The following is a 22,410-nucleotide window of genomic DNA, read 5'->3' on the forward strand; positions in this document are numbered from 1 at the left end:
CAGTAATGTGTAGGACATTTGAAAATTGAATGTTTCAAAAACAAAAAGGAAAATATTGAAAAGTCTTTCTCCAATCCTGTCTCTGCAACTTCTGTTCCTTTCCCTAAAGGAACTGGTTGCTACTAATTATTGGCTGTCCTGCTAGAATCTATGCATATTCTAAAGCAGATTTGTGTGTGTGTGTGTGTGTGTGCATGTTGTTGCCTTCCTTCTACTCAATGGTTAGCTGTAAGAGACAGTTTTCCACAATTTTCTATCTTGACTTCACAGCGTAACTTGGATACACAATATGACTTTGATCACTATCCTTCATACACAGCTGGTTTATTTTTCAACAGTTCTGAAGTGTTCCATTATTGGATATGTCACAGTGTTCAACCCAATTTTCTGTCCACAATTTTTGTTATTACAAACAATGCTGCAATGAATAACCTCATACATTGAACATATGCACTGTAACCTATAAGAATGTAGTAGAGAATGAAGCAGGGCAAAGGATAATAGAGTTTTGCCAAGAGAATGCACTGTTCATAGCAAACACCTCTTCCAACAACACAAGAGAAGACTCTACACATGGACATCACCAGATGGTCAATACCAAAATCAGATTGATTATATTCTTTGCAGCCAAAGATGGAGAAGTTCTATACAGTCAGCAAAAATAAGAATGACAGCTGACTGTGGCTCGAATCATAAACTTCTTATTGGAAAATTCAGACTTAAATTGAAGAAAGTAAGGAAAACCACTAGACCATTCAGGTGTGACCTAAATCAAATCCCTTACGACTATACCGTGGAAGTGAGAAATAGATTCAAGGGATTAGATCTGATAGAGTACCTGAAGAACTATGGAAAGAGGTTCGTGCACATTGTATGGGAGGGAGGGATCAGGAACATCCCCAGGAAAAAGAAATGCAAAAAAGGAAAGTGGTTGTCTGAGGAGGCCTTACAAATAGCTGTGAAAAGAGAGAAGCAAAAAGCAAAGGAAAAGAGGAAAGACATACCCATTTGAAATGCAGATCTCCAAAGAAGAGCAAGGAGGAAGAGCAAGGAAGAAAGTCTTCCTCAGTGATCAAAGCAAAGAAATAGAGGGAAGCAATAGAATGGGAAAGACTAGAGATCTCTTCAAGAAAAGTAGAGATATGAAGGGAACATTTCATGCAAAGATGGGCACAATAAAGGACAGAAATGGTAGGGACCTAACAGAAGCAGAAGATATTAAGAGGTGGCAAGAATACACAGAAGAACTGTACAGAAAAGATCTTCATGACCCAGATAATCACAATAGTGTGATCACTCAGCTAGAGCCAGCCATCCTGGAATGCGAAGTCAAGTGGGCCTTAGGACGCATCACTACAAACAAAGATAGTGGAGGTGATGGAATTCCAGTTGAGCGATTTCAAATCCTAAAAGATGATGCTATAAAAGTGCTGCACTCAATAAGTCAGCAAATTTGGAAGACTCAGCAGTGGCCACAGGACTGGAAAAGGTCAGTTTTCATTCCAGTCCCAAAGAAAGGAAATGCCAAAGAATGCTCAAGCTAATGGACAACTGCACTCATCTCACACACTAGTAAAGTAATGGTCAAAATACTCCAAGCCAGGCTTCAACAGGAAATGAACTGTGAACTTCCAAATGTTCTACATGGATTTAGAAAAGGCAGAGGAACCAGAGATCAAATTGCCAACATCCATTTGGTCATCATAAAAGCAAGAGAGTTCCAGAAAAACATCTACTTCTGCATCACTGAGTATGCCAAATCCTTTGACTGTGTGGATCACAAATAAACTGTGGAAAATTCTTCAAGAGATGGGAATACCAGACCACCTGACCTGCCTCGTGAGAAATCTGTATGGAGGTCAGGAAGCAAATTAGAACTGGACATGGAACAACAGACTGGTTCCAAATCGGGAAAGGAATACATCAAGGCTGTATATTGTCACCCTGTTTATTCAATTTATATGCAGAGTACATCATGAGAAACGCTGGGCTGGAGGAAGTGCAAGCTGGAATCAAGATTGCCGGGAGAAATAACAATAATCTCAGATATGCAGATGACACCACCCTTATGGCAGAAAGTGAAGAGGAACTAAACAGCCTCTTGATGAGGGTGAAAGATGAGAGTGAAAAAGCTGGCTTAAAACTCTACATTCAAAAAACTAAGATCATAGCATCTGGTCCCATCACCTCATGGCAAATAGATGGGGAAACAGTGGAAATAGTGACAGATTAGGAGACAACTGAGGACGAGATGGCCAGATGGCATCACCAACTCAGTAAAGAAAAATGAGTGCCAAAGAACTGATGCTTTTGAACTGTGGTATTGGAGAACACCTTGAGAGTCCCTTGGACTGCAAGGAGATCCAACCAGTCCATCTTAAAGGAAATCAGTCCTGAATATTCATTGGAAGGACTGATGCTGAAGCTGAAACTCCAATACTTTAGCAACTGATGTGAAGAACTGACTCATTTGAAAAGACCCTGATGCTGGGAAGATTGAGGGCAGGAGGAGAAGGGGATGACAGAGAATGAGATGGTTGGATGGCATCACCGACTCAATGGACATGGGTTTAGGTGGACTCTGGGAGTTGGTGATGGACAGGGAGACCTGGCGTGCTGCAGTCCACGGGGTCACAAAGAGTTGGATATGACTGAGCGACTGAACTAAACTGAAATGAAACCTTCATCTGTAGGATAAATTCCTAGACACGCAATTACTGGGTCACAGGAGATATACATTTCCGAGTTTGACAAATATTGCCAAATGTCTTTAAAGCTGGTGATCATTTATATTCCCATTAGCAAAGGATGACACTGCCTATTTCCCATGCCTGTTCCAGCAGAGTTGTCCATTAATATGCTAATGAGATTTCATTTATAGTTTTAATTTGCATTTTCTTAATATAATTGCATTTGAGCACCTTTTTCCTCTGTTTCACCGATATCTGTACTTCCTTTCTTCTATGAAAATATTCCTTGTTCACTTTTCTGTTACATTTGGGCTTTATTGTTGCAGTTTATAATCTCTTCAAATACACAAGATGTAAGTTACAAATATTATATAATACTTAGAGATTGGGCTTCCCTGGTAGCTCAGTTAGTAAAGAAACCACCTGCAATGCAAGAATCTGCCTGCAATGCAGGAGACCTGGGTTTGATTCCTGGGTCAAAAATGTCTCCTGGAGAAGGAAATGGCAACTCACTCCAGTATTCTTGCCTGGGAAATCTCATGGACAGAGAAACCTGGCAGGCTACATACAGTTCATGGGGTCACAAAGGGTCCAACACGACTGAGCTACTGAACCACCACCAGAAAGAGATTTCCCATTTGTTAAATTGTGTCAACAAAATATCCATGCTTTTTAAACAACAAGGGTCAGGGAGGTCATATGTATTAAGATTAAGCCTGTAACTTTATTTTCCAGATGCATACTTAGTTATCTATAATATATCTACTGAATAATCCATTTTAAAAATTTTTTGGAGTATAGTTGCTTTACGTGTTAGCTCCTGCCATACAGCAAAATGAATCAGCTATATGTATATGCATAACCCCTCTTTATTGGATTTCCTTCTCATTTTGGCCACTATGGAGAACAGTATGGAAGTTTCCTTAAAAAAGTAAAATAGAACTTCCATATGACCCAGCAAACCCACTCCTGGGCATATACCAAGAGAAAACCTTAATTCCAAAAGATACATGCGCCCCAAAGTTCACTGCAGTGCTATTTACAATAGCCAGGACATAAGAGCAATCTAAAAGTCCATCAACAGAGTAATGGATAAAGAAGATGCGATATATACAGGGAAATTACTCAGCCATAAAAAAGGAATGAGATTGTGCCATTTGCAGAGACGTGGATGGACCAAGAGACTGTCATACAGAGTGACATAAGTCAGAAAGAGAAAAAAATATATCATATGTTAATGCATATATATGGAATCCAGAAAAATGGTACAGATGAACAATTCATGTTTGCCACTGATTTGAAATGCTACTTTTCTGATATACTTAAGTCCCCTTATACTTTTAAATCCTTTTCTGGACTTTCCAGTCTAGAAAAATCTCCTTTTTGCATAATACACTGGGATTCCAATTTGCCAATAACAATTTTTCCATTGTTTAGACACTCCGTATTGTTTTTTTACTCCCTTTAATGAATGACCTTTCGTTGATTTTCCCAAGAAAGACCAACATCATTCACATTTAGAGTTCACCCTTAAAAGTCCCCAGACTTAGGCAGAACCATAATCTTTAGTATGCCTGATAATGAGTGGTTCTACCTACTTCAATAGAATAAGATGCAATGGCAGAAACTTTTTGGATGACAATTTCTAACATCTGGTCAGTTCCAAAAGGAAAGGTCAAGTATCTAAAATCCATTTATACTTACCCTCCTTAACATTTAAAAAGTGACAATCTGGAGATAGATATAGACACACACACTTAACTATCCTGTTATTAAGTTAAATTTTGGATCATACACGGCAAAAGTGAGATTGACTGTTAAAAACTGCACAAGCAGGAACTAACTGAAGCTGTACACTTAGTTAAAACATGTGCCAAATAAGCGGCTTCCCTGGTGGCTCAGTGGTAAAGAGTCTGCCTGCTAACGCAGGAGGCACGGGTTTGATCCCTGATCCAGGGAGATCCCACATGCTGCAGGGCATCTAAGCCTGTGGACCACAACTACTAACCCTGTGCTCTAGAGCCCAGGAACCGTGACTACTGTAGCCTGTGTGCCTAGAGTTTGTGCTCCACAACAAGAGAAGCCACCTCAATGAGAAGACCACACAGCATAATTAGAGAAAGCCCATGCAACAACGAAGACCCTGCACAGCCAAAAATAAATAAATGAAATTATTAAAAAAAAACAATGTGCAAATTAAAATGAGATAGATCAGCAAGAGAAAAATAGAAAGGTGACTCAGAACACAGGTTATGCTTGTTCAAACACTGCCCAATGAACAGAAAGCTCCCTGCCATCATCTTCCATTCATTTATCTATTCGGTAAGTATTTTTGAATTCCACTGTGTGCCAGGTCTCATGCTACGTTCTGGGATAAACTAATAGGCCAGTGAGGACTAAGACAAAAGTTAATTATAAGGCAGTGTCTTGCTTGTGGTGACAAATATATAGGGCTATGAAAGGGTCAAGCAGGATACCAAACCAGCTCTTAGGGAACTCAAGGATGACAATAATATTGAGATTTATCTCAAATCCAGGTAACTAAACTTCCAAGTGCATGCCTACCAAGAAATCTGATTAGAACATAGAGAGCCCTACCTAATACATTAAGTAAGGGTAATGACTATCATTGAATGACCATCACTAGAATTCAGTTTTAGAATAGTTCCATGACTCCATCAGATTCTCCAAGCCTGTTTGCAGTCATTCATCATTCCCACTCCAAGCAATCATTAATCTGTTTTCTGTCTCTACAGAATTTCCTTTTCTGAATATTTCATATAGATAGAATAATATTAAATCTTTCATGCTGGGCCCTTTTGACTTAGCATAATGTCTTTCAGGTTTATCCATGTTGTAGTGTATATTAGTAGCATATTTCCTTTTATTACTCAATAGCATTACATTGTATGACTGTATCACATTTCGTTTATCCATTCCTCAGTTTATTGAAATTTGCAGTTTCCAGTTTGGGGCTGTTATGTATGATGATCCTATGCACACACTTTGATGAACATTCATGTACAAGTCTTTGTGTCAATATAGGGTTTTATTTCTCTTGTGTCGGTATGTAGAAGGGGAATTGCTTTGTAGTTGTTCAGTCACTCAGTCATGTCCGAGTCTTTGCGACCCCACGGACTGCAGCACACCAGACTTCCCTGTCCTTCACCATCTCCCAAGGCTTGCTCAAACTCATGTCCACTGAGTCAGTGATGCCATCCTGTCATCTTGTCCTCTGTTGTCCCCTAGTCTGTCACTGATTCCCCATCTATTTGCCATGAATTGATGGGACCAGATGCTACAATCTTAGATTTCTGAATGTTCAGTTTTAAGCCAGCTTTTTCACTCTCCTCTTTCACCCTCATCAAGAGGCTCTTTAGTTCCTCTTCACTTTCTGCCATAAGGGTAGTATCATCTGCATTTCTGAGCTTATTGATATTTCTCCCACTAGGCTGTATCATAAATTTATGTTTAACCTTTTAGAAACCACCAAGTGGCAGGGCCATTTTACATACCCACCTGTAATACATGTAGATTTCAGTGTTTTTCTACATTTACAACAATACTGAGTGTATCTGTCACTTTGAATATGGCCATTCTAATATTTGTCAGAGAAGGAGATGGCACCCCACTCCAGTACTCTTGCCTGGAAAATCCCATGGACAGAGGAGCCTGGTAGGCTGCAGTCCATGGGGTCGCAAAGAGTCAGACACGACTGAGTGACTTCACTTTCACTTTTCACTTTCATACTGGAGAAGGAAATGGCAACCCACTCCAGTGTTCTTGCCTGGAGAATCCCAGGGCCAGGGGAGCCTGGTGGGCTGCCGTCTGTGGGGTCACGAGTTGGACATGACTGAAGTGACTTAGCAGCATTCTAATATGTGTGGTTGTATCTCATTATGATTTAATTTGCATTTTCATAATGACTAATGATGTTGAGCATCTTTTCATGTGTGTATTAGGCATTTACATATCTTTATTAAAATATATTCTCAAATGTTTTGCCCATTTTTAACTGGGCTGTATGTATTCTTATTATGTAGTTGTAAGAGTTACCTATATATTCTGTGTACAAGTTCTTTATTGGCATATGTATGATTTACCACAAATTCAACAAACGTAAACTTACATGATTTATAACTATTTTCTCCCACTCTATGCCCTATGTCTTTATTTTCTACATGGTTTCTTTTATAGTACAAAAGATTCTACTTTCAATGAGATCTAAAGTATTGATTTTGTTTTCTTTTACATATATTTTTGATACTATATCTAAGCACTTTATGTCTAATTCAAGGAGACTTTTGAATGAGAACAATGAATCTTTTAAGAAATCTATTTAATACTATTAAGCACACCAAGTTCTTTGAGTAAGAACTCTTTTGTCTTTATATGATCTTTTTAAAAAATTGGGGTATAGTTGCTTTACAATCTTGTGTTAATTTCTGCAGTACAACAAACTGAATCAGCTATATGTATACATATTTCCCCTCCCTCTTCGATCTCCTGCCCACATAACCCCCATTCATTTGATCCATCTGGGTCACCAGAGAGCATTAAACTTAAAAGCTTTTGCACAGCAAAGAAAATCATAAATGAATTGAAAAGACAACCCTCAGAATGGGAGCAAATATTTGCAAATGAAGCAACTAAAAAGGGATCAATCTTTAAAATGCACGAACAGCTCATGAAGTTCAATATCAAAGAAACAAACAGCCCAATCAAATAATGGGTGGAAGATCTAAATAGACATTTCTCCAAGGAAAACATATAGATGGTCTTTCAGTTCAGTTCAGCTCAGTCGCTCAGTTGTGTCTGACTCTTTGCAACCCCATGAATTGCAGCACATCAGGTCTCCCTGTTCATCACCATCTCCAGGAGTTCACTCAGACTCACATCCATCGAGTCAGTGATGCCATCCAGCCATTTCATCCTCTGTCGTCCCCTGCTCCTCCTGCCCCCAATCCCTCCCAGCACCAGAGTCTTTTCCAGTGAATCAACTCTTCGCATGAGGTGGCCAAAGTACTGGAGCTTCGGCTTTAGCATCAGTCCTTCCAAAGAACACCCAGGAGTGATCTCCTTTAGGATGGACTGGTTGGATCTCCTTGCAGCCCAAGGGACTCTCAAGAGTCTTCTCCAACACCACAATTCTTCGGTGCTCAGCCTTCTTCACAGTCCAACTCTCACATCCATACATGACCACTGCAAAAACCATAGCCTTGACTAGACGGACATTTGTTGGCAAAGTAATGTCTCTGCTTTTGAATATGCTATCTAGGTTGGTCATAACTTTCCTTCCAAGGAGTAAGCGTCTTTTAATTTCATGACTGCAGTCACCATCTGCAGTGATTTTGGAGCCCCTCAAAATAAAGTCTGACACTGTTTCCACTGTTTCCCCATCTATTTCCCATGAAGTGATGGTCTTTTTTTTTTTTCTTCAATTATTTATTTCGTTGTGCCATGTCTTAGTTGTGGCATGTGGGATCTAGTTCCCTGACCAGGGATCGAACCCTTGCCCCCTGCATTGGAGCATGGAGTTTCAGCCACTAGGCCACCAGAGAAGCCCCGACGTAATGGTCTTTATGTAATCTTTATTAAGACAATTTTATTTGACTTAATACTGTTCAATTTACCCATTTTAAATGGTTTTAAGGTCTGCAGAAGATTGGGAGAGAGCAGTGTGAGCCGTGAAGCTTGTGCAGAGGTTAATAGACAGGAACAGAGTAGGGGAAGTGGAAAAGGACGTGCTAGGGGTCAGCTCACCATCTGATTCCTCTGTCTCCCACAGTAACTTGCATATGCCTTCAGTACATCTTGACTATAAGATTAAGTGGCAATAATAGGTTCATGTGGCATTTTATTACTTCAAGTATAAGGCCACCGACAAGAAGAGGAGACAGACTGACACAAAGCCACAGAGAGAACAGAAGGCACCCTGTTTCTATGATAACCATTTGCTGTGTAAAAGCCTGCCTAGAGACTGAGCTTTATTGCCTATTTGTTGCTTCATTCATTTGACAAATATTACTGAGCTCTGTGTAAAGTCCAAATGATGGTGACTAAATGCAAGGGAGATGCCTGCCCTCAAGAAACTTAGGTCTGGGACTTCCCTGACGATCCAGTGGTTAAAAATCTGCCTTGCAATGCAAGGGGACAGGGGTTTGAGTCCTGATCAGGGAACTCAGATTCCACATGCCTCAGAGCAAGTAGGCCCTTATGCTGTAACTACAGAGCCCTCACACCACAATGAAAGATCTGCATGCTGCAACAAAGATTGTGCATGCTGCAACAGATTGCGCATGCTGCAACTACTAAGACCGGACTCAGCCAAATAAGTAAATGAATGAAAGAAACTTACATGATAGGTCTGGTGGAGTACAGCAGCTATCCTGTGATTATACCAAGAAAGATTCTCTGCTGAGAGATACAAAAGGGCTGAGTGCCTATCAAAGGGGGCTTTATTGAGTCAAGCAGCTCAGCAAATGCTGCCTGAAGTGACGTGAGGTAAACTTCCAAACTCATTCTATGAGGCCACCATCACCCTAATACCAAAACCTGACAAAGATGTCACAAAAAAAGAAAACTACAGGCCAATATCACTGATGAACATAGATGCAAAAATCCTCAACAAAATTCTAGCAATCAGAATCCAACAACACATTAAAAAGATCATACACTATGACCAAGTGGGCTTTATCCCAGGGATGCAAGGATTCTTCAATATCCGCAAATCAATCAATGTAATTCACCACATTAACAAATTGAAAAATAAAAACCATATGATTATCTCAATAGATGCAGAGAAGGCCTTTGACAAAATTCAACATCCATTTATGATAAAAAACTCTCCAGAAAGCAGGAATAGAAGGAACATACCTCAACATAATAAAAGCTATATATGACAAACCCACAGCAAACATTATCCTCAATGGTGAAAAATTGAAAGCATTTCCCCTAAAGTCAGGAACAAGACAAGGGTGTCCACTTTCACCGCTACTATTCAACATAGTTCTGGAAGTTTTGGCCACAGCAATCAGAGCAGAAAAAGAAATAAAAGGAATCCAAATTGGAAAAGAAGAAGTAAAACTCTCACTGTTTGCAGATGACATGATCCTCTACATGGAAAACCCGAAAGACTCCACCAGAAAATTACTAGAGCTCATCAATGAATATAGTAAAGTTGCAGGATATAAAATCAACACACAGAAATCCCTTGCATTCCTATACACCAATAATGAGAAAGTAGAAAAAGAAATTAAGGAAACAATTCCATTCACCATTGCAACGAAAAGAATAAAATACTTAGGAATATATCTACCCAAAGAAACTAAAGACCTATATATAGAAAACTATAAAACACTGATGAAAGAAATCAAAGAGGACACTAATAGATGGAGAAATATACCATGTTCATGGATCGGAAGAATCAATATAGTGGAAATGAGTATACTACCCAAAGCAATTTACAAATTCAATGCAATCCCTATCAAGCTACCAGCCATATTTTTCACAGAACTAGAACAAATAATTTCAAGATTTGTATGGAAATACAAAAAACCTCGAATTGCCAAAGCAATCTTGAGAAAGAAGAATGGAACTGGAGGAATCAACTTGCCTGACTTCAGGCTCTACTACAAAGCCACAGTCATCAAAACAGTATGGTACTGGCACAAAGACAGACATATAGATCAATGGAACAAAATAGAAAGCCCAGAGATAAATCCACACACATATGGACACCTTATCTTTGACAAAGGAGGCAAGAATATACAATGGAGTAAAGACAATCTCTTTAACAAGTGGTGCTGGGAAAACTGGTCAACCACTTGTAAAAGAATGAAACTAGATCACTTTCTAACACCGCACACAAAAATAAACTCAAAATGGATTAAAGATCTAAATGTAAGACCAGAAACTATAAAACTCCTAGAGGAGAACATAGGCAAAACACTCTCAGACATAAATCACAGCAGGATCCTCTATGATCCACCTCCCAGAATTCTGGAAATAAAAGCAAAAATAAACAAATGGGATCTAATTAAAATTAAAAGCTTCTGCACAACAAAGGAAAATATCAGCAAGGTGAAAAGACAGCCTTCTGAATGGGAGAAAATAATAGCAAATGAAGCAACTGACAACCAACTAATCTCAAAAATATACAAGCAACTTATGCAGCTCAATTCCAGAAAAAATAAACGACCCAATCAAAAAATGGGCCAAAGAACTAAATAGACATTTCTCCAAAGAAGATATACGGATGGCTAACAAACACATGAAAAGATGCTCAACATCACTCATTATCAGAGAAATGCAAATCAAAACCACAATGAGGTACCACTTCACACCAGTCAGAATGGCTGCGATCCAAAAATCTGCAAGCAATAAATGCTGGAGAGGGTGTGGAGAAAAGGGAACCCTCCTACACTGTTGGTGGGAATGCAAACTAGTACAGCCACTATGGAGAAGAGTGTGGAGATTCCTTAAAAAATTGCAAATAGAACTCCCTTATGACCCAGCAATCCCACTGCTGGGCATACACACCGAGGAAACCAGAATTGAAAGAGACACATGTACCCCAATGTTCATCGCAGCACTGTTTATAATAGCCAGGACATGGAAACAACCTAGATGTCCATCAGCAGATGAATGGATAAGAAAGCTGTGGTACATATACACAATGGAGTATTACTCAGCCGTTAAAAAGAATTCATTTGAATCAGTTCTGATGAGATGGATGAAACTGGAGCCGATTATACAGAGTGAAGTAAGCCAGAAAGAAAAACACCAATACAGTATACTAACACATATATATGGAATTTAGAAAGATGGCAATGACGACCCTGTATGCAAGACAGGAAAAAAAGACGCAGCTGTGTATAACAGACTTTTGGACTCAGAGGGAGAGGGAGAGGGTGGGATGATTTGGGAGAATGGCATTCTATCATGTATACTATCATGTAAGAATTGAATCACTAGTCTATGTCTGACGCAGGATACAGCATGCTTGGGGCTGGTGAATGGGGATGACCCACAGAGACGTTATGGGGAGGGAGGTGGGAGGGGCGTTCATGTTTGGGAACACATGTAAGAATTAAAGATTTTAAAATTAAAAAAATAAAAAACTTAATACTAAAAAAAAAAAAAGAAAACGAGGAAAAAAAAAAAAAAAAGAATAGGGCCTGGAGGAGAGTATTACAGAAAGTGGACACAAAGGGGAAAGGAACGTGCAGAGAGGCAAAACAAAGGCTAGTGTGATATCAAGCAAGGGAAAATAAAAGCAGCCTCCTATAAGATGATGCTGGCTGGAAGGGAAGGACCTTAAAGGACCACTAAGCAAATTAGGGTATTGTCTTTATCTCAGAAGCAGTAAGCAGGAATTCATAAAGTAAAATTTTTTTTAAAAAGCTATCAAAACAAAAAAATTACATTGACCAGTTCTGTGCTATATAATAGGTTTTTGTTGGTTATCCATTTTAAATGAAGCAATGTGCACCTAAAAAAAAAAAAAATAGAAGAATTCAAATAGGGAAAATGGTATAAACTAAATATTTGGAAAAAGTTCAGCAGGCTACAGAGGGCAGAATGGGTAAGAGAAGAGCTAGGTTAATATTTTAACTGTATCTGTCAGGATAGTTTTATAGTTTCAGGTGGGGCATAGCGGTAGCTTAGGCTAAAGACATGGAAGCAACCTAAATGTCCATCAACAGATGAATGGATGGAGAAGATGTGATACACACACACACACACTCTCACATAGTGGAACAATTACTCAGCAATAAAAGAAGGATGAAATAAGCTATTTGCAGCATCACAGATGGACCTAGAGATTATCACACTAAGTGACATAAGTCAGAAAGACAACTACCTTATGGTATCACTTATATGTGGAATCTAAAATATGACACAGAGAAACAGCCCCACAGACATGGAAAACAAACTTATGGTTAGCAAAGGGGAAAGCGGGGAGGGATAAATTAGGAGGTTGGGACTCATGTATCACACTAATACATACAAAATAGATAACCAATAAGGACCTACTTATAGCACAGGGAACTATACTTAATATTTTATAGTAACCTATAAAGGAAAAAAATCTGAAAAAGACTATAGGGGTGTGTGTGTGTGTGTGTGTGTGTGTGTGTGTGTGTGTGTGTGTGTGTGTGTGTAGATAACTGAATCACTGTGCTGTACTCCTGAAATTAATACAACATTGTACATCACTTATACCTCAATTTTAAAAAAAGGCAGCTTAGGCTAGGGTGGTACAATGCTGCTTTGAAAGAGGATGTCAGAATTTCTGTAGTGCTGTACAACATACAGATGACCATTCAAATCTGGAAGTTAGCTGTCTTTGTCAACAATTTACAAGATAAAATCACATAAAGTGCAACCGGAAAAAATCGTATTCACATGAAATCACCAAAAATCCCAAATAAGGAATATTCTGAAATAATTGTTTGCTTATTTGTTAGTTGGCACTCCTCAGGATTTAATGGGTAAAGTTGCTAATCTCCCCCACAGTATATATAAAAAAGAAAAAACATCTACACTGTATAGAGTGCTTCTTCTGTTAGACATGATAGTGCTAGAGGCTTTATCAGTTGTATGTCATTAAATCTTTACTACAATTTCACAAAGTAGATATACTATGATCCTCATTTTAAACTGATGCTATTAATAGAAAGTCTAAGGTTCAGAGATACTAAGATTCCCTCTGGAGAAGCAAGTCCTTAAATCCTAACCATCCAATCATCTAGATTCCTTGTTCTTACCCAGTCTATCTAGTGCCTGTAACTAACCAAGTGAATAAAAGAAACACAAAAATACTAAACTTTCTTTAAATTACTGAAATTGGGCATAGTTTGAATTTTGGAGAATAGGAGCTCTATTTTAAATTTTACAGAAACAAGTCAAATGAGTTCATCATAACACCATGTAAATATTAAGAACGAGTTCTTGAAAAAGTTGATTAGCGTTCACCATTGGCAACAGCAACATGGTATGTGCAATCTCATGATTAATCAAACCAGCCACCAGGAACTGAAAGGAATGACTCTAGATTACGTGTAGCAGTCAAAGGTCCAACATGCCAAATGTGAATATGCAGACTTCTACATTACAAGCTACCGAGGATTTGCCTAGCTGGCTTAGCTGTCAATTGTTAAAATTACAGGGAAGGTACCACAAATTTAATGAAATTATCTTAGGCCATGAACTTTCAATAAAAGCATTTTGTTTCAAGAGATGGATAAATAACAGGCTGTCATGAATTACCAAGCTAAATGTGCAAGCTTCACATCAAGATCACAGAGATGCAAAAAGGAGGCACAAGGGTCACAGTGACGTGTTCCGCGGTCCTTATTCCAGAAAAGCTTTGTCATTAGTTACCTGCAGTGCTTTCTCCATTTACTCGATTTGTATTCATATATTCCTTTCCCTTACTAGTAGAGCCTAAACTCCAGAGAAGGAAATGGCACCCCACTCCAGTACTCTTGCCTGGAAAATCCCATGGACGGAGGAGCTTGGTGGGCTGCAGTCCATGAGGCTGCGAAGAGTCGGACATGACTGAGCGACTTCCCTTTCACTTTTCACTTTCATGCGCTGGAGAAGGAAATGGCAACACACTCCAGTGTTCTTGCCTGGAGAATCCCAGGGACAGGGGAGCCTGGTGGGCTGCCGTCTATGGGGTCGCACAGAGTCGGACACGACTGAAGCGACCTAGCAGCAGCAGCAGCAGCAGCAGCAGAGCCTGAGCTCAAGGCCCTATTTACTTATTTATTCTCATAATGAAAATCACTGCATCATTTTGCAGGTATATACCTGGGATGAAGTCGTAGAACTTGAAACAGTATTTCTGTTCTAGATCTTTGGCAAAATAATTTCAGTAGAAATAGCTCTTTATAGTTAACAAAACTGAAACAAAACAAAAATAGGAAAAAGAGTATTGTTTCATTCCTAACATAAGCAGGTATTAGGATAAGTGATCTACTGGAACAAATCCAGTTCTTCAAGTTCAGCAAGGATGGAAAAGCACAAAACTATACACTTAGTAAGTACTTCGTAAGTACTTACTATTTGACAACTGCTTAACCATTACTCAGTTAGTGAAAGGATCCCGTTTTCTGATCATGTATCAGCAAGTCTTACAGTGAAAAACAGTTCTAGATGAGAAGCTAGAGAAACTGGATCCCTGTTCTAGCACAGCTACTAACTAACTGTCAAGGCATTTGACAACTCCATGAGAATCCTCAGCTGTGACATCACTGGTAAATCTGAAACAATAACACACAGCCCAGGGTGCTATTAGGAAGATTAACCCAATATCTGTAAGTGAAAAGAAAAAGCTCTAAATAAATAAATATAATAATTAGCATAAAGTAGCACATGGTATTACTACTAACACTAATAATGCGTGTCATTATGCAAAGCTCAATGCAATACCTTAACTAGTATAAAAATTCTGAAACAGTCGTTTTCGTATCTTCACTTATCTTGTCACACACCAGTAATAATTTATGACTGACAATCTCAGAAGTACTGAATACAATGGCAAAATCCTTATATTCCCAAATACCCATAAACATTCATAGAGTACCCTTTAGGAAACACATAGAACACGAAGTCATAAAGTAACATGCTCAATGCCTAGTCCAAACAAATACTGATTCAATCCACCAATGCATTATGAAAAAAATCTAACTGGAGCTAAAATAAATTAAATGGTAATATCAACACCTTGTTTCCTTCAGGGAATACAGAGAGGAAAATGAGAAATTTAAGAAACTCACTTCAGGGTCTCGAGTGACATCTGTAAATTGTAATTGCGTTCCTGTTCAGGCAGCTTGGAGAACTCCACCAGACACGGGTGCTGTCTCTTATTGTCGTCTCTAACCTGAAACAGAACAGGAAATCAGCATATAACAGTTTCTAAGATCATATACTAGGGATGGTTATCCAACTGCATGGAGGAAAGTGAAGTGGGAAGCAAGAAGGGAAACCGAGACCTTCAACCCAGCAAGGCTGCCTCTGTCATCCCTCAGGCATGGCTAATGCTCAGGGTCAGTGGTAAACCTGGCATTGTCTGGGCTACCTTACATCTTCTCCTTGCCTCCATTCCCAGTCAGTCCCAGTTTTCACATCTGCTCTGCTCTGAAACCTCCATGCCCACTCTTAGAGCAACTTACACCCTTTGCTTCAACCTTACTTTCTCAATGTGGCTTGTCCTGCCCACCTTCCTAATCTGCCAATCTGCTACTCACCTATTTTTTTTTCCATAACAGTTACCACTGGCTAACAGACTAGGGTCTTATTTATGCGGTTGTCTGTCTTTCTGCAACTGCAAGAATGTAAGACCAAAGGAATAGGGACTGGCCTCTTTTGTTCTTTTTTAATGTATTCTCAGCACCAAGAATATGCTTGGCACATGGCAGGCATGCAACAAACGCTTTGTAAACTGAAACAAACTCTAGGTAAGAAGGTATAGTAATAACTCAGTTGTTATTGTTACATGTTTAGACACAGATTAGAGACATCAATTAATGTCATGACTGATTGATACAAACTCCTGGTGGTGGTTCCTTCCAGCTGTTCATTTCATCCCATGTAAGTTACTTCTGCTCTCACAAGTCACTCCAGTGCCTTACCAAAGCCAGGTAATATCCCACAGATACTTTTCATATTAATCCTTGAAAGTACTAGCAATCAGGATAAACTAAATTCAAGATTTTAGGACTGAATTAATGAGAAAGATGTTCTATATCCTTGCATTAGTAATTAAAGATTTTTGTCTTCTTAGAGGCCTAAATTACACAAGCATTACTGCCGCGCTGACACCTCAATCACAGCCATATGCTCTCAGGGAACAAATTACTCCCTGGGAATAATTACCAGGTTTTATAAATGTCACATAAAAAAGTAGGAAAACATGAGCAAGAATTTTTTTAAGTACTCAGGAGCTGACAAGTTAAAAACAAGATAGTTATTCTTTTCTTTTTTGATCATTGCAAATGAACAGGACTTACAGAAGAGCACATAGCTTATTTACTTAAGGGTGTAAGTGAGGAAATGAAGCCGTGAGTTACAAAACCAAACAATAAATGCTAAATATAAAGGTAAAAATGAATGTGCCCAAGTTCAAAGACAATTTACTCTCTATCTATATAATTTCCACTTACTCTCTACACCACAGAGTAACTGTCCCCATCATCCTCTTGGGTGTCCAAGCTAAAACAAGAAATCTATACAGATTTCTTCCTTCTCTTAAACACTTCCCATACTTGAACTTCTTCAAAGCATCTGCGGTCATATCTCTCCGTCCCTCCTGCCAGTACACAACTGGGAACCTCACCACCTCTCACCTGAGTCCTCTCCCTGACCTTCTTCCTGCCTCCAGGTTCACTGCTCTTCCACAGGAACAGCAGAGCTCAGATCAAATGTTTACCACCCTCTGGAAGCCTGCCCTGATTTCACCAGGAGAGCTGGAAATATCCCTTGCTTACAGTTAGCATGTCCATCATAGTTCTTAGTTTGTAATTGTTTGTGTGTCTATTACTCAGCTAAACCAGGAGCTCTTTAAGAAGGCAAACTCACTAAAACAAGGTCTGTTCAATTTGAGGACCATAGTACCAAATATAAGGTTAGGCAAATAGTATGCAAAGGGGACAGATGAAGGCTTGAATGGATCTGCCTGATGTTTTTCCATAAAATAGAGCGCCCAATCAAAAACCGGGAAAAAGACCTAAACAGACACTTCTCCAAGGAAGACATACAGATGGCTAACAAACACAAGAAAAGAAGCTCAACATCGCTCATTATTAGAGGAAATACAAATCAAAACTACAATGAGGTAGTACCTCATACTGGTCAGAATGGCCATCATCAAAAAGTCTACAAACAATAAGTGCTGGAGAGGGTGTAGAAAAAGGGAACGCTCTTGCACTGTTGGTGGGAATGTAAATTGATACAGCCACTATGGAGGATAGTATGGAGATTCCTTTTAAAAACTAGGAATAAAAGCACATATGACCCAGCAATCCCACTCCTAGGCATATACCCTGAGGAAACCAAAACTGAAAGAGACATTCATCCCAGTGTTCACTGCAGCGCTATTTACAATAGCTGGAACATGGAAGCAGCCTAGATGTCCACTGACAGATGAATAAAGAAGCTGTAGTACATATACAAAACGGAATATTACTCAGCCATAAGAAGGAACATATTTGAGTCAGTTCTGATGAGGTGGATGAACCTAGGACCTATTATACAGAGTGAGGTAAGTGAGAAATAGAAAGATAAATATTGCATTCTAACACACATATATGGAATCTAGAAAAATGGTTCTGAAGAATTTATTTACAGGGAAGCAATGGAGAAACAGACATAGAGAACAGAATTATGGACAGGGGGAGGGGAGAGGGTGAGATGTATGGAAAGAGTAACATGGAAACTTATATTACCATATGTAAAATAGATAGCCAACGGGAATTTGCTGTATGGCTCAGGAAACTCAAACAGGGCCCAATATCAACCTAGAGGTGTGGGATGGGGAGGGAGGTTCAAAAGGAAGGGGATATACGTATATCTGTGGCTGATTCATTTTGAGGTTTTACAGAAAACAACAAAATTCTGTAAAGCAATTATCTGTCAATAAAAAAATAAATTAATTTTAAAAAAAACAGAGCTCTCGCATGATGCTCCAGTGAAATATACCCTAAAGACATTTAAAGAAACTAATTTCTTTGCAAAAAATAAAAACAAAAATCCACAATTTATTCAAGAGTTCAAACTACTCCAAAGAAACACACAGTTGCTATACAATGGAATATTACTCAGCCATAAAAAGGAACCCATTTGAGTCAGTTATAATGAGGTGGATGAATCTATAGCCTATTATACAGAGTGAAGTCAGAAAGACAAATATTGTATATTAATGCATATATATGGCATCAAGAAAGACGGTACTGATAAACCGATTTGCAGGGCAGCAATGGAGATGCAGACATAGAGAACAGACTTGTGGACACAGGGCAGGGGGGTATGAGAGCACGGGACGAGTGGAGAGGGCAGCATGGAAACATACACAGTCCCACATGCAAAACAGCAATGGGAACTCACTGTATGATTCAGGGAGCTCAAAGCAGTGCTTTGTCACAACCTAGAGGGGTGGGATGGGGTAGGAAGGAGGGTCAAGAGGAAGGGGACATATGTATACCTATGGCTGATTCATGTTCCTGTGTGGCAGAAAGCAATATAATATTGTAAATCAATTATCCTTCAATTTAAAATTAGTAAATTAAAAAATAAAAGGTAACTGACAGGGAAAAACAGTAACAACAGACATGGACCTGCACTCCTTAAACGGATGAATTGTGCAGCATGTGAACTATATCTCAATAAAGCTTCTAAAATATTAACTCAGAGAAAAACTGGAACACACCATTTAAAATGTTAAAGAATTTATGGAATTGGTCTCAGTAAGAGGTGTACCTAAGTCTAGAATAACAGAGATGATAAAGTCAGGGATCAAAGACACTGATCGGAAAAGAGTTTCAGGAGAGCCCAAATCAAAGAAGACACAAGGTCAAGTATGAGATGGAAGGACAATGTGAAACCTCTTCACGTGTCAGTCTGAGACTCTCCCAAATTACTGATCTGATAGGATACTTGTGGTTGTGCTTGCCCAGAGTAAGACCTAAGGAAAAAACCATTTCGTTCTTTCAGCAAGTATTTGGTCTATTCCCTGTCCCAGAAAAGGTGCCAGGTGCCAGCACCACAGCAACAGACTAAGTGCTTAATCTCCCCACTGGAGGCACGTAAAACCCCATGTTGCTGTCATCAGTCTCAGACCAGGTAAAGCGTAACTGGCCACAGTTTGGCTCAGAAGCACTGTGCTCCCTTTCAGCATCTGCAAACTAGTAGCAATAAAGCTACAGTGTGTAAATGAACTGAATTTCACTGCAAGAAAGATAATAATGAGACCTTATATTTCCTCTTTTTTTAGAAGAAGAAACATAACGAAGTTCATTGTAGAATGCAATCATTTAGGCAACCTATAGAAGCTTGCAATAGAAATTATCTTTTTTGAGTGTAAAACTATTAAACAATTCCTGTTACTATGCTTTTTTTTGGTGGGGGGGGGGGGAAGTTATTTGTTTGTATGAGATCTTTTTAAATCCTAGCCTGTAATTATCTTTCTTTGAATTTTGTGTGTAATTCAAATCTTTCCCTATCTCAAATCTTATGGTAAATTTTGTCTGTAATTCCTCTGTCAATTGACTAAGAATACTTTTACAATATCTCACCTCTTACTGACTTTAATTAATGATAAATATCTTATTGCACACTCATTCACTTCCTCAATTTTTAAAAGTCAAAGAATATTGCATAAAACCACAGACTTAATAAGGTACTTTAAGTGCTTGCTGATTTGACAACTGTCTAACTATCACTGAATTAATGAAAGGATCCCATTTCTGATCATGCATCAGCAAGTCTTATAGTGAAAAACAGTTCTAGACTAGAAGCTAGAGAATTTGGATCCTAATTGCAGCACAGTAACTAGCTGTCAAGGCATCTGAATCATTGGCAGTGGCATCACTGGTAAATATGAAATAATAACACACAGCCCAGGGTGCTATTAGGAAGGTTACCCCACTACCTGTAAGTGAAAAGACAAAGCTCTAAATAAATAAACAGACGAATCAGTATAAAGTAGCATGACATTCCCTGGTGGCTCAGTGGTAAAAAATTTGCCTTCAACGCAGGAAACACGAGTTCGATCCCTAGGTCAGGAATATCCCCTGGAGAAGGAAATGGCATCCCACTCCAGTATTCTTGCCTGGGAAATCCTATGGACAAAGGAGCCTGGCTGGCTACAAGTCCATGGGGTTGTAAAGAGTCAGATGTGACTTAGCAACTAACCAACAACGAGCATGGTATTACTACTAACACTAATACTAAATGTCAGTATTCAAAGCTTAATGCAATAAATTATGACTGGGCTGAATACATTCATTTCTATATTCAGTCAAATATAAGTGTTATAAACTTTGGGATAGTTGGACTATTAATATCATAAAAGTGAAAGCTCTGCCACAGTCCTGCTAAAAAAAGGTATATAATACACCGGTATTACATGGAAGTCGTTCTGGTTTTACCTAAATTTTATTGATAAACTATAAGTTCTCTAAACAATAATCATTTGGAAACATATGCAATGATTCTTCCTCAGCCTGTCTTCCACTTATGAAACCAACTATGAACCTCTGCCCTGAGGACTTATACTACTAAATACAACTGGGACTAAAAGAAACATCAGTTAGGACAGTAAATTACCTTCTTTCTTTCCAGTTTCAGTTTTCACTTTCAGTTTCAATGAAATTTCTTCCTAAGGTCCCTAGAAATCAATGCCTATTGTCTGTATATGTTAACTTTGATTTTAAAAATGTAACTTTCAACCTGAATATTAATAACTTTTCAATTGTCTAGGCAACTAAGCCATCCTTCAATGACCCCACCACTAACGTCATTCCCTCTCATAAAGAAAAACTGCACACAAAGTAAAGCTTAGGGTGAAAAAACTCAATCAGATCAATTCATGTCGCCATACAGCAGGATGAGTGAGAAGAAGTAATATTTTCAGAAAGATATATTAACAGAATCTGAGAATAAATTTCAAAATTATGTACCGGACCATACTGCCAGCCAAGTTCAATTTTATTCATCACCCAGAGCTCATGGATATTCTCTGCCAGTTTTTCTCGTATCCTCTCCAGGTGGGGAGGCAACACAATCTAAAATTTAAAAAAGAGAAAAAGAAAACACGCATCAGAAACAAATGCAAGAAAATGCAATGTTAACTGTTCTGACTGTGAATTGAACTAAATAAAATCGTCTCCTCAACTATTAAAATGTAATCATACAACTAGGTTCCAGATAATCCATTCTAAATTTATAAAACTAGGTATCTACATAATTATTAGGTCAATTTGGGGAATTTAGGAACAAAATTTTGAAAGAAAGAAAACAGGACTACTGAGGACAGTTATCATTAAAAGTCTTAATGGATGTGGGATAATCACTGGAATACGCATTATTCAAAAAGAGAAATCACTCCAGAGTTCTTAAACCAACCTGGCCAGCATTCACAGGCCAGGAGGAAGGCAATTCAGTGTCCAAAATATATAATCTGCTGAGTTTAGAAATATCTGATGGCAATGATTTATCATCGCTTAACTCTGTTACTTTCAGTGGTTTCTAAATATAAGCCTCAGGGGGGGAAATCTGAACATGTTTCCTTTAAAAAGAGGAAGTTTAATGGCCTCTTCATAAAGAACACAAAATGACTTTCAAGGTGAGGGGTTGGCTGTGCATGTCTGATGATGCACAGACATTGCCCCACAATCAGTCCCTCATCACAGAGAGCAGGCAACTGCCTACAAAGTCCATGGATGGGGTGGAGTTTCCATGGGGAGCAAGCCAGCATTGCCTCCTTCCCTTCGAAACAAGAGATTATCCAGGTTTCAGGAAATCCTAAATGCTAGAGACACCATGGAATCTCACTGTCTGTTCCAGTCCGTTTCCACGCTCTAATCATGCTTACTGCTCAACTCTGAAAGCACCATATATACCCTGCCTTGTTCCAGCAATGGCAATACACACAGAATGTGAGCCGTGAACAAAGCATGCTTATGCTATGCATCATATAAAAAGCCGGCAGGGA

General features: G+C 38.8%; 1 protein-coding gene across 1 annotated transcript in view; it reads right to left on the reverse strand.

The window, feature by feature from the left end:
• The window catches only part of RYR2 (ryanodine receptor 2), a 582,989-nt gene that overhangs the window by 320,572 nt on the left and 240,007 nt on the right, over positions 1 to 22,410 (reverse strand). The window contains exons 23-24 of the mRNA XM_052640524.1: positions 21,377 to 21,481; positions 15,479 to 15,582 (exon numbers count right to left, since the gene is read on the reverse strand). Coding sequence (XP_052496484.1) covers positions 15,479 to 15,582; positions 21,377 to 21,481 — 209 coding nt within the window. The remainder of the gene's footprint in view (positions 1 to 15,478; positions 15,583 to 21,376; positions 21,482 to 22,410) is intronic.

Source organism: Budorcas taxicolor, chromosome 5 (assembly GCF_023091745.1).
Source record: "Budorcas taxicolor isolate Tak-1 chromosome 5, Takin1.1, whole genome shotgun sequence".
NCBI classification, from domain to species: Eukaryota; Metazoa; Chordata; class Mammalia; order Artiodactyla; family Bovidae; genus Budorcas; species Budorcas taxicolor.